Raw genomic sequence first — 13,851 nt, forward strand, 5'->3', positions numbered from 1 at the left:
CTAGTTCAGTTCTATTTCAGTTTCTAGTTCAGTTCTAGTTCAGTTCTAGTTCAGTTCTAGTTCAGTTCTAGTTCAGTTCTAGTTCTAGTTCAGTTCAGTTCAGTTCTAGTTCAGTTCTAGTTCAGTTTTAGTTCTTTCAGTTCAGTTCTAGTTCAGTTCTAGTTCAGTTCTAGTTCAGTTCTAGTTCAGTTCTAGTTCAGTTCTAGTTCAGTTCTAGTTCAGTTCTAGTTCAGTTCTAGTTCAGTTTCTAGTTCAGTTCTAGTTCATTCTAGTTCAGTTCTAGTTCAGTTCTAGTTCAGTTCTAGTTCAGTTCTAGTTCAGTTCTAGTTCAGTTCTAGTTCAGTTCTAGTTCAGTTCTAGTTCAGTTCTAGTTCAGTTCTAGTTCAGTTCTAGTTCAGTCTAGTTCATTCTAGTTCATTCTAGTTCAGTTCTAGTTCAGTTCTAGTTCAGTTCTAGTTCAGTTCTAGTTCAGTTCTAGTTCAGTTCTAGTTCAGTTCTAGTTCAGTTCTAGTTCAGTTCTAGTTCAGTTCTAGTTCAGTTCTAGTTCAGTTCTAGTTCAGTTCTAGTTCAGTTCTAGTCAGTTCAGTCAGTTCAGTTCTAGTTCAGTTCTAGTTCAGTTCTAGTTCAGTTTCTAGTTCAGTTCTAGTTCAGTTCTAGTTCAGTTCTAGTTCAGTTCTAGTTCAGTTCTAGTTCAGTTCTAGTTCAGTTCTAGTTCAGTTCTAGTTCAGTTCTAGTTCAGTTCTAGTTCAGTTCTAGTTCAGTTCTAGTTCAGTTCTAGTTCAGTTCTAGTTCAGTTCTAGTTCAGTTTCTAGTTCAGTTCTAGTTCAGTTCTAGTTCAGTTCTAGTTCAGTTCTAGTTCAGTTCTAGTTCAGTTTTCTAGTTCAGTTCTAGTTCAGTTCTAGTTCAGTTCTAGTTCCTTTCTAGTTCAGTTCTAGTTCAGTTCTAGTTCTCTAGTTCAGTTTTCAGTTCAGTTCTAGTTCAGTTCTAGTTCAGTTCTAGTTCAGTTTCTAGTTCAGTTCTAGTTCAGTTCTAGTTCAGTTCTAGTTCAGTTCTAGTTCAGTTCTAGTTCAGTTCTAGTTCAGTTCTAGTTCAGTTCTAGTTCAGTTCTAGTTCAGTTTCTAGTTCAGTTCTAGTTCAGTTCTAGTTCAGTTCTAGTTCAGTTCTAGTTCAGTTCTAGTTCAGTTCAGTTCCGTTCTAGTTCAGTTCTAGTTCAGTTCTAGTTCAGTTCTAGTTCAGTTCTAGTTCAGTTCTAGTTCAGTTCTAGTTCAGTTCTAGTTCAGTTCTAGTTCAGTTCTAGTTCAGTTTTTCTAGTTCAGTTCTAGTTCAGTTCTAGTTCTAGTTCAGTTCTAGTTCAGTTCTATTCAGTTCTAGTTTTTCAGTTCTAGTTCAGTTCTAGTTCAGTTCTAGTTCAGTTCTAGTTCAGTTCTAGTTCAGTTCTAGTTCAGTTCTAGTTCAGTTCTAGTTTCAGTTCTAGTCAGTTTCTATTCAGTTCTAGTTCAGTTCTAGTTCAGTTCTCTTTCAGTTTCTTCAGTCTAGTTCTAGTTCAGTTCAGTTCAGTTCTAGTTCAGTTCTAGTTCAGTTTTAGTTCAGTTCTAGTTCAGTTCTAGTTCAGTTCTAGTTCAGTTCTAGTTCAGTTCTAGTTCAGTTCTAGTTCAGTTCTAGTTCAGTTCTAGTTCAGTTCTAGTTCAGTTCTAGTTCAGTTCTAGTTCAGTTCTAGTTCATTTCTAGTTCAGTTCTAGTTCAGTTCTAGTTCAGTTCTAGTTCAGTTCTAGTTCAGTTCTAGTTCAGTTCTAGTTCAGTTCTAGTTCAGTTCTAGTTCAGTTCTAGTTCAGTTCTAGTTCAGTTCTAGTTCAGTTTAGTTCAGTTCTAGTTCAGTTCTAGTTCAGTTCTAGTTCAGTTCTAGTTCAGTTCTAGTTCAGTTCTAGTTCAGTTCTAGTTTCTTCTCTTCAGTTCTAGTTCAGTTCTAGTTCAGTTTCAAGTCAGTTCAGTTCTAGTTCAGTTCTAGTTCAGTTCTAGTTCAGTTCTGGTTCAGTTCTAGTTCAGTTCTAGTTCAGTTCTAGTTCAGTTCTAGTTCAGTTCTAGTTCAGTTCTAGTTCAGTTCTAGTTCAGTTCTAGTTCAGTTCTAGTTCAGTTCTAGTTCAGTTCTAGTTCAGTTCTAGTTCAGTTCTAGTTCAGTTCTAGTTCAGTTCTAGTTCAGTTCTAGTTCAGTTCTAGTTCAGTTCTAGTTCAGTTCTAGTTCAGTTCTAGTTCAGTCTAGTTCAGTTCTAGTTCAGTTCTAGTTCAGTTCTAGTTCAGTTCTAGTTCAGTTCTAGTTCAGTTCTAGTTCAGTTCTAGTTCAGTTCTAGTTCAGTTCTAGTCAGTTCAGTTCTAGTTCAGTTCTAGTTCAGTTCTAGTTCAGTTCTAGTTCAGTTCTAGTTCAGTTCTAGTTCAGTTCTAGTTCAGTTCTAGTTCAGTTCTAGTTCAGTTTCTAGTTCAGTTCTAGTTCAGTTCTAGTTTCAGTTCTAGTTCAGTTCTAGTTCAGTTCTAGTTCAGTTTAGTTCAGTTCTAGTTCAGTTCTAGTTCAGTTCTGTTCAGTTCTAGTTCAGTTCTAGTTCAGTTTCTAGTTCAGTTCTAGTTCAGTTCTAGTTCAGTTCTAGTTCAGTTTCTAGTTCAGTTCTAGTTCAGTTCTAGTTCAGTTCTAGTTCTCTAGTTCTTTAGTTCAGTTCTAGTTCAGTTCTAGCTCAGTTCTCTTGTGCTGGTTCAATCTCTCATGATCTTTGATTGAACCCTTACTTATGACTAATAGGGAACTTTAAACAATCTCGAATGAACTGTTAGTTCAAGTTCTATAGAGCAGTCTAGTTTTTCCCTCAACCAATATTATGGCACCGCCAAAAAACCCCCCAAAAAATATGCACGATATCTAGAGCACATGTATAATTTTGACATGTTTGTTTTTTTTTTTCGACATAAACGCTTGAAAAAAATTCTTGAAAAATAATTTTTAGAACATGATGTACAGCAGCAGCAAAACTACCTTAAGTAAACCGTGATTTTATTGCTTTTTGTAGATATTTGCTGCCAAAATAAAACGAGAAAAAACAAGCCACCAAAAAAATGTTTAAAACAAACATAAGAGTCAATTCGTTATAATTTCACAGTATGTTAAAAAATCGTTTGTGGAAATAAAAATAAAACTGTAAAGAATAAATACAAAAAAATTTGAAATTTAAATTTCCGTTACGTTACAGAGTTACGTGAATAAAGAGGAGTGTAACATATGTTTAAGTTACATAGTTATTTGTTGTTGTTATTGTTGCTGCTGTTGCTGTTATTATTATTGTCAGTATCGTTATTGTTGATTGTTTTTGCTGTTGCCATTGTATTCGTTCATGTTCATGCTTGCATAATCAAGGTGCTTTAAATAAAATTTTGTTTTTCCTTTTCTTTTTTACTTAACAAAGTGTATATTGTTAAATACCAACATATGGTGGCAGATAAAATAGTTAAAGATAATGATGATGAAATTATTTAAATTATAAAGTATACTTTTAGGTTGAGGGAGGGGGGTGAATAACGTTAAAAAGTGTCTAGTAATCACAGTTATGTTAAAAATATACTAAAATTATAAGAACAGCCAAGCAAATTGTTTTCCTTAACAAAATTTTAATAAAACTACTAGAACATTATACAGAATGTTTAGGAATTTATAATGAGATATAGTTTTATGTTTAAATTTAAATGAAGTAGATAATTTTTATAGCATACTTTTTGGTAAATTAAACACAAATGTTAATAATAACTTTTTAAGTTTAAACAAAGAGACAGATAATTGATTTTTATGGGCGAAAATAAAATAGTAAAATGAAAGAAGTTTTAAAGCATACTTTTAGGCTATTTTCCTAAACAATTAATTTTCTTGAAAGATTTCTCTTTTTAATATTTATAATATAAATCTTAACATTTATAATGCACATTATGTACACTCTAAGAAACACCTTTATTTTATGCAAAAAATAAGAGCAACGTACGCAAAATTATTTTTTATAAATTTACAAAGCTTTAATGAAAGAGAGTATGAGTATGAGGTGTTAGAAAACTAAAATTCATTGTAGAGAAAATAATGCAGTAAAAAAATTAAAAGAAATATTATGATGGTAAAAAATTACACAGGAGAGTATTTTAATTTAAACTAAGCATTACACTGTTATAGGGCAAAAAATGAAATGTAGAAAAAAAAAATCTGGCACGTTTTTTAATTTAACCATATACTTATATACTAAGAGAATTTTTATGCAGAAAAAAATTTTTTGTAGAAAAAACGAACAACATTTAGACGGAGTAATTAATAAAAAAAAAAAAAAATTGTATATTGTTTCCCTTAGAGGTAAAATATAAGGCTAAAGAATAGTGGTTGAAATAGAGTAGGTCGAGAGGACTGTTTTGGACTCTATATAAACATACAAATTAGCTTAATCATTGTATATAAAATCAAAGGGTATTAGAACGTTTACTGCTTTAATGGACTTGCAAACGAAAGTCCTCACTAAAGATCACAAATTGGCACTCTCCCAAGGTCTGCGGATCTTTCTAAAGATCTTCAATTGAACCTTAAGTGTTAATCTCTTTAGATCTAGAATTGAAACTTAATTGGATCACTCTAAAGATTTAAAATCAAAAAACATGTGGGAGTCTTTACAGATATGCAATTCAATCTTAATTGCAACTCTTTAAAGATCTACAATTGAAGATTAGAGATCTGAGATTGATGCTTAATCCGAACTCTCTCAACGTGTTGATGTTGTATAAGTGATATCAAGTTGTTTTAAAAAATATTAAGGATTTTATGAAAAATCTTACAAAATTTACAAATATTGTTTTTTTTTTTTTTTTTTTAGTGGAGAAACTAGTGTATTTTAAGCGCTTAATTCTAATCGTTTATACAATAAAACGGTTATTAGCTCTTCTAAGGCATAAAAATCGAATATTTCAAAAATATTCTCAAAAAGGATATATGAAGAACTTCTCTAATACTGAATATTTTGAGCTAAAATTTGGTGTGCATTAAGACAACATATTGCCACGTCCTTATTGCTAAAATCGCACAGTTTTAATAATTATAAAAAATTTTATAAAATTTTTTGTCAAAAAATTAAAATTTTTTTATTTTTTATAAAATTTCTTTCCACCAATTTGCTTTTCCTCATCCACAAAAGCTTAATACAATCAAAAATATCCTTGCCTAAAAGTAGCTAACAACAAAAATGAGCAAAAATTGTACATGCTTGTACTTGTCAAGTATTTTGTACTCTACTACCTTTACCAGTCATGAGAAAAAATGCACTAGAATTATTATGATTATTTCAATTTTTTTTTCGTTCTTGTTATCGCTCATGCTCTATGCCTGAAGAGCTTATGCCTTTAAACAAAGTGTAAGCAGCACTGCTACACTAATTACCTCAAAGTGTTACAACCATACCCCTCTGCCATACACATCTTTTTTCTACAAATCTAACAAAAAATAGATGAAAAAAAACTGAAAATAACGAGTTTCTTATGTTTTGTAGTATAAAAAAATATATATAAAAACCAACAGCCAATGTTTGTATTAAAATTGTTAATTTTCTACCCAGTATTAAGAAGAAGTAAAGAAATAGAAAAAAAAAAAAAACAACACAAATTCCTTGTTAGAGTTACTTAATAGCTCATCTTGAAGCCCTGAACGAATGAATGAATGTTTCAGGTGAAAAATTGCAGCTGTTGCCAGAAGCTAAAGTAAAAACATTCTTACACGCATACACATACATACATACGTACATAGTAGATTTACATCCATCTCCCCCTGGTTGGATTTATAGAGCATGTCGAGCATAAATTTGAAGCCTTTTTTTTTTCTTTGTTATATGTATGTGTGTATTTTGTGTAAATGCTTTATTTGACTGGCGGCTATGATGTTTAAGAACAAGCATTTTGTAGTAGAAGGTGTAGAGAATAGACCTGATGTCATTTAAGTTTTTGTGTCATCATAATCATCATTATGTTGTTGTATAAATTAAAGTTTTTCCTTTTTGTCTAAATTGTTGCTCTTCTCTTCCTTTCTCGCCTAAAAGGCTTTGTTGTTTTTTGTGTGTTTAATTTAATTATGTTATAGAAATGGCTTTTTGTGTAATGAAATCTTTAAGATATTATTTTTATAAAAAGAAAATTTAATATTTTTTACTAAAAATTAAAGAAAATTTTAAATTTATTTTATTTTCAAAAAGGATATATGTGGAACTTCTTTATGTTTATAACAATTGCAATGATTTTTGGTATAATGCTAAAACATATAAGGCCACGTTCTTTTACTAAATTTCAGCTCAATATTTCTTTATTTTAAATAAATTTTTGCAAAATTTAGCTTAAATAAAATTTAAAAAATAATTATTGAATTTTTGAGATTTTCTATAAGTTACTTTCATTTTTTAAAAAATTTCTATTAATTTTAAACATTTTTTTACAAAGAAAAAGTTTAAATTTTTCTTTATGACCATAAAAAGGATATATGGAGAACTTCCACAAATAGCAAGGAATTGTAATGAGATTTGTTATACAGCAAGAAGACACCAAACCTCATTCCTGTAACCAATTTTAGCTTTATAACTCTTTGTCTTCTTTTTAAATTTCAAATTAAAAATTAAGAATTTTTTATATTTTGTTTCAAATTTTCAAATTTTTCTTTTTAAAAGTATTCTATTGCTTTAAATTCTATAACAAAATCGATTTCCTATAAAATATGCTTCATTAAATTTTATTTTCCTTGTTATTTTCCTAACACCAGAGGAAAATGTTCAGAAAAAAAGCTTCAACAACAAGATTGTTAAACAGCACAACTTAATGCTTAACATGCAAAACACATGTTTACCAACAAATACAACGCAAAAAAAAATTGCTAAAAAAATTTCTTTGAGTGAGATTTTTTTTTGGTCTAAACGAACGAAATTTGTTGAAGAAAACAGGAAAAAAAACGGAAATAAACATAGCGTTGAAACAAAAAACGTAGAATTCAAGAAAATCAAACAACTATACAAGACAAACAAACTGTGAAGTTTCGACTACTTTCAAAAACAATCACAACAGCGGATATCAAATGCACACAGTTCTGCAAAGAAAAAAAAAAACCTAAAAGAAAATAAACATTAGAGATTCTATTTTTTTTTGCTTACAGCCTAAAGCAGTTCCACTGTTGAAGAGTTAAATAACAAGGAGTTAAGTGAAAAAGTAGAAAGATTTCAATATGAATCTCTAAAATATGTTGGAGGAGAAGTAGATACATAAAAAAATGTTAGCAGCAGGGTTTTAAGATGTTATAAATGAAATGTATTTGCTGAACATTTTACAAGCACCCTTCACTTATATATAAGTTTGTCATTCCGTTTGTAATTTTCCGACCTTATGAAGTGTATATATTCCGAGACCTTATAGATAAAGGAGTCGATTAAGCTATGTCCTTCGGTCTGTATGTTTGTTGAAATCAATTTTATAAAGACTCTAGTTAGTTTCGGGACTCAAACTTTAAATCCGTTTGTAATTTTCCGATCCTATATATATATATGTATATATTCCCAATTCTTATAGATAGAGGAGTCGATTAAGCTAGGTCCGTCTGTCTGTCTGTGTGTCTGTATGTTTATTGAAATCAATTTTCTGAAACCGCAAATATCTTCGGGACCCAAGTTATCAATAATTCTGTTAGACATGCTTTCGAGAAGTTTCCTATGTAAAATCAAAAAAATCGGTTCATAAATAATGGAGATATGAGCCAAAATACAATACAACCTCCAAAAATTTCATCAATAATATAGATTTTTGTTGCATGCTGAGACATGTTACGAATGTATGAAGCTGTTTATTGTTATTGGTTAGGAACATGAAATTAAGCATGTATGTAGGTCCCAGAGTAAATGAGAAGCTATAAAAGGGGACTTTTTCGTTCTTCAAAAGGTGCTTTTTGAATTTTCTATTACACTCAACCTAGAGACATGAAATTAAGCATGTAGAGCCCCGAGTAAGTGAGAACCTATAAAATGGGAATTGTTGGTACTTTTACGTTCTTAAAATGGTACTTTTTGAATTTTCTATAATAGTGAACCTAGAAACACGAAATTAAGCATCTAGAGCCCTGACTAACTAAGAACCTTTAAAAGGGAACTTTTTGGTACTTTTTCGTGTTTCACGTAGAGCCCCGAGTAAGTGAGAATCTATAAAAGGGGACTTTTTGGTACCTTTTCATTCTTCAAGAGGTACTTTTCTAATTCTCTAAAATTTTGAATCTAGAGACTTGAAATTAAGCATGTAGAGCCCCGAGTAAGTGAGAACCTACAAAAGGGGACTTTTTTTGATACCTTTTTGTTCTTCAAAATGTATTTGGATTTTCTATAATATTGAACCTAGAGACATGAAATTCAGCATGTATAATCCGGAGTAAGTGAGAACCTATAAAAGGGAACTTTATGGTGTTTTTTCGTTCTTGAAAAGGTACTTTTTCAATTTTCTATAATTTAAAAAGTACCGTAATAGAAACTAAAAATTAAGCATGTAAAGGCCGGAGAACCTATAAAAGGATATTTTCGGTACTTTTTCTTTCTTCAAAAGGCATTTTTTGAAATTTCTATAATATTGAAGAAATTAAGCGTGTAGTGCTCCGACTAACTGAGAACCTATAAAGGGGGACTTTTTGGTACTTTTTTGTTCTTCAAAATGTATTTGGATTTTCTATAATATTGAAACTAGAAACATAAAATTAGACATGTAGATCCAGGAATAAATGAAAATATAAAAATTGAACTTTTTGGTACTTTTTCGTTTTATCACTAGTACTTTTTGGCTTTTATGAACACACGCCGCACCCTCATAGAATGAGAATCTATAAAAGGGAACTTTCTGGTACTTTTTTGTTTTACAATCGATACTGACTGTTTTTCTTAACACATCATGGTGAAGGGTATATAAGATTCGGCACAGTGGAATATAAAACTCTTACTTGTTTTTTTAATACATATAAAAGGAAATTTCAATAATAATTCTATTTTTTCCAAAAGTATTATTAAACAAAAATTGCTTTGAAATAAATAACAAAAAAAAAAAAAAAAAAAAACCTGAATAAAACGGAAGTTGCCACAACAGCACTTCCGTTCAACAATTGAAAACACTAAAACAAACAGAAAAAGTTTTCAACAATTATTGAAAAGAAAACACACAAAACTTCATAGACTACTCACTCTCTTTAAGCTAACAAAAAGCTTTATTTAAATATTTTTTTCTATTAATAAGCTGTAACTTTTTTAAGCTGCTAAAAACAGGCTAACATTTACTAAAGTCAGTTGGTTTTTTTCTCATTTAACTTTAAAGCTTAAACTTTTGTTTGTTATTAAAGCAGGAAAAGAAAAAGTAATTAAAATATTAAAATTTTATTTATTTAAAAGTAAAAAAAATTTCCGGTATCTACTTTAAGGCTTAATTGATAATACTTTATAATACCTATAGTTGTTTATAATTTACTGCTATTTTTAAAATTTTTTTTGTACTACTACGTTTAATGTTTTTGCTACCTTTCTTTTGTTGGGTGTTAAGAGCTTAACACGGGTTTTTACTGCTGCTAAATGTTTGCTTTTTTCATATTTATTTCGTTTTATAATGGAAAAATATATAATATTGTTTATAACATGATTTCTCCCCTGAGTTTTAAAAGGTTAATGAAAGAAAAAAAGAAAACTATAGGTTTTTACATTGTATTTTAATATTTACAAAAACACAAAAATTCCTTTTTAATGAGTGGTTTTTTTCCAAGTTAGATATTAAAAAAATTAAAAATAAACTGCAAAAAACTTTTTATTTAAAATAACAACATTTGCTTAAGCAGCTTATGGTTTTTATGGACAAAAGGAATTTAAAAAGAGGGCTGTTTTATAAAAAACTTAAATACTCTAGTTTTAAAGCTGTAAATAGAATGAAAAATAAAGTAAATATTAGAAAATCAAAGCTAATTGTAATAAAATAAAACAAAAGTTTTTTTAAAACAAACAAAATATTTAACAAATTAAAGTTTTATCTATTATTTTTAACTTAATTTGAGAAATTTTAACAAATTTTGCTTTTGTTTGTTTACAATTATCCTACATTGTAAAGCAGTTTTAAAGTTCAAACAAATTTTAGGTTCATTTTTTATCTATTAGCCATTAAGCCGGTAATGTTGGCTTTTAAAAACCTTTAAAAGTTTTCTTTTACGTTTTCATTTAACCAAGTTATAGCAAATTTTCTAATATAACTCCTTAATTAATATTAATCATACGCCCCCTGTAAAAAAACTTTCATTTTAGTTTATTAAGCTAAAAACTGCAAATTTGTGGAAAATTTTTTTAGAAATTTATTAACATTCAAAACAAGTTAATTTATCTCTTACAAAAGCTTTATAAATTTGTTAAAATTTGCTTTAATCTGAACAAATTTTAATTTATAAACTATTTGTTTATTTATTATAAGTAAATCTAAAAATTTCACAGATTCTCTAGCTATTGTTTAAACAATTTCTATGTTTATTTAATTTAATTAAAATTTTGTATTATTTATTTAATAATATTTACTTATACTTGTTGTTCTATTCCAAATGTAACAAGCGTTTTTAATTTGCCAACTGCTTTACAGCCAAACTGTCCGTCCGTCCTTCTGCCTATTTTGTTTATTTTATAAAATCACTTTTTCTTGTATATAAATCAATTTATTTTCATTTAATTTAAGTGTTTTAACAAATAAATAAATAAACAAAAAAATAAATACAAAAATAATTGAGAAAAAAACAACAAAAAACCAAAAACATCTTTCTTTAGCACTTTACAATGCAATCAAATTGAGTAGATTTTGGCAACAAGAAGAACTTTATATAAAATTTATTTTTGGGTACCTTCGTTTAAATAACCAAAAAAAAATCTACGTTGTATAACAATGACAAAGTAAGTAAATGTAAGAAAATAATAAAAAAGAAAAACGCCAGAGATGTAGATTGAAAATAAATTGTATGCGCCCTGTGTCAAAAGATGTTGTTCTGGCTGTTGTTGTTGTTGCTGTGATGTGAAAGCAACGAAGATGATGAAAACCAATTTACGTGCAAAATAACTTGAGTGTCATGCAAATTTTATAAACGAAAAACAGCAAAAAAAAAAAACATAAATAAATAAATTCTTTTTTACATTTCTTTGGCAAAATTTTGTTTGGCCTCATTTTAAACGTCTTGTCTTGGGAATAAAACTTAAATTAACACGACAGTTGTTTGTTAAAATGACTAGATGTCTTTTAAGTACCCTGTCAAATAAGTATGTCTTATTTGATGGTTTATATATTTGTGGTTTTAGTTTAAATTTGTTTGTTTTATTTAAATCCTTATTAACATTTTAACAATTTAAATTTTGTTTTTTTATTAATTTATATTTACAGCAGGGATGAAAAGCTTATGTTTAGGTTTTAAGGGCGATTTGAATTTGTTAAGAGATTAGCTAAAAAATGCGTCAGACTTTTTCAAGTAATACTGTTAAAAAAATCTTCTTTTGAACTCATTTCATGTAGTTTTTTAATTTTTCCTAAAATTTCTTTAAACATTTAATAATTTTTATTTTTTCCTTTTTTTTCAGTTGCTGCTTTTGCTGGTAGTTTTATACAATATTTTATTTAGGTGAGTATCTAATATTTTATAGTGTAAATGTAGCTTTAAGTGTTAGCTTTCATTATCATAAAAAAGTTTTCTTGTAGCTTTCTATTTACCAAAGTTATAAACAATTATATAAAATAATTACTCAATTAATATTAATCATACGCCACCAATATAAAAAAAAGATTTTAGTTTGTATGCCCTTCTCTTTCGCGAAATACATATGTGTGTTTACGTTTGTCATTCCGACCGTAAAAAGTATATATATTCTGGATCCTTATAAATAGCAAAGTCGATTTATCCATGTCTGTCCGTCTGTCTGTCTGTCCGTGTGTATGTTGAAAACAGTTTTTGGAAAACCCCAGATATCTGCGATTATTTCTATAATATTGAACCTCGAAACATGAAACTGATGTTCAGTAGAAAATTTAAAAAAAAAAAACTTGAAAATGAATTCATTTTGACGACTTCAAGAAAATGTTAGTTTTACATTTTTTGACAAATTTTAAGCAGGGGAGTATAAGATTCCCATTTCAGGGATTTAGTGGCATTCGGATAGTTTTCTGAGGAGTTCTTTAAAATCAAAAACTGACGCTATAGTTTTTGATTTTTAAGACTTTTTGTTATGTTTTTCTGCCTTTAAAATAAGTATTTTGTCAAATTTCAAAAAAAAAAAAAAAAAAAAAAAAAAGATATATAAAGGAGTCTTAAGTTTTTCCTCCAATATAAAAGATTTTTATAACTACGTCTTTAGGACAGTATAAGCTTTCCCTTGTATTATTTTGGTGTATTTCTGATAGTTTTTTATAGAGTTAAAAGCATATTTTCTTAAGAAAAATTTACAAATAGAAAACTAACTTTCTTGTTTTCGACTATTAAGTCTTTCTGTTATATTTTTCTGTCTTTAAAATTTGATTTTTGTCCAGTTTCAAAAAAAGGATATATGAGGGACTCTTAAGGTTTTCCTCCATTAAGACAGATTTTTATGTGTACGTATTAAGAATAGCACCAGTCTTCCATTTTACAATTTTGGTAGCATTTGTGTTATTATTGTAGGTTTGACAATTATTTATTCGAAAAAATTTCAAAAAATATAAAACTTTTTTTCATAATTTCAGACTAAAATGTAGTTAAATACCAATTTTTCTCAGGACACATGAAAAATGATTTTTAGTATATAACGCCTTCATTTCGTTTTTATTTAGCAGTTTTGAAGCACTTTTCAATTCTTATCAATATATTTAAATCTTAATACGTATTCTAGTAATTAAAAAATACTTTGTATTTGATCAACTTACCGGCATAGTTTGACTGCCGTGTAGATTAGTAATGGCTGATTGAGCCTCTTGCTGCGAACTAAATTTCACAAAAGCACAACCTAAAATGACAGAAAAAAAACAGTTTACAAAATATTAAACAAAAAACAGACATATTTAAATTTTATCATAATATAAAAACAAAAATAAATTAATTTAGCATTTAGTAAAGTGGAAAAAAATATTATAATTACACTTAAAACCAGTGAAGCTTAAAAATATTACAATTTCATGTTTTTTTTTTACAAATTTCAAGGAATTAAATTTCAATTAGTTTGTCAAGCATTTGATGTATTTTTAATTTTTTTTTGTATAATGTTGTTTTCATTTTAAATAAACAATAATATAAAAAAATATTTTAAAAAGTCTGAAAGTGGGTGGTAATTCAGTTTTCTTTCTTTTTTTGAAAAATAATATTGTTGCTGCCTGTTTTCATTTTGGTAATATAAACAAAATCTTTTAACAACTAACTGTTGCCAAAAAGCTTTTGTATAGTCACTGGTATACAACAAAATTATACAACAGTTTTAAGTACTTTAACACTTGAATAAGTTCTATTTTTCTCCAGTTTTTTTTTTTTTATTCAATTCTACTCATGATACATTGTTTATTTTGAAATGATTGTTTTCGTTGTTTATTTTTTTATTTTATTTTATTTTTCTGTAGCTGTTTTCAAGTGTTTTTGTTATACAAACAGCTTAAATGAATAGATGTAAAATGTAGAGTGAAAAAAGTTATAAACAAAAATATCGCAACAATGTTGTGTTAAAAATACCTCACAAATGAAAATTTCTAAAGCTAAAATTTTAAAAATTTAGAGGAAAAAATTCTCTAGATAACTCTTAAGAACTAATTTCTTTGATAAACTCTTTCGCA

The 13,851-nt window shown here is 28.1% G+C and overlaps 1 protein-coding gene across 8 annotated transcripts in view; it reads right to left on the reverse strand.

The window, feature by feature from the left end:
* Positions 1 to 13,851, reverse strand: part of LOC119607693 (CUGBP Elav-like family member 4) — a 169,546-nt gene that overhangs the window by 94,627 nt on the left and 61,068 nt on the right. For all 8 annotated transcript variants that reach the window (XM_037961766.1, XM_037961764.1, XM_037961762.1 and 5 more), the window contains one exon: positions 12,958 to 13,037. In XM_037961766.1, the coding sequence (XP_037817694.1) occupies positions 12,958 to 12,963 (6 nt within the window). In that variant the 5' untranslated portion in view covers positions 12,964 to 13,037. The remainder of the gene's footprint in view (positions 1 to 12,957; positions 13,038 to 13,851) is intronic.

This window comes from Lucilia sericata, unplaced genomic scaffold, assembly GCF_015586225.1.
Source record: "Lucilia sericata isolate MDLA Ls3-8-SP2 unplaced genomic scaffold, ASM1558622v1 Contig000731F_arrow, whole genome shotgun sequence".
NCBI classification, from domain to species: Eukaryota; Metazoa; Arthropoda; class Insecta; order Diptera; family Calliphoridae; genus Lucilia; species Lucilia sericata.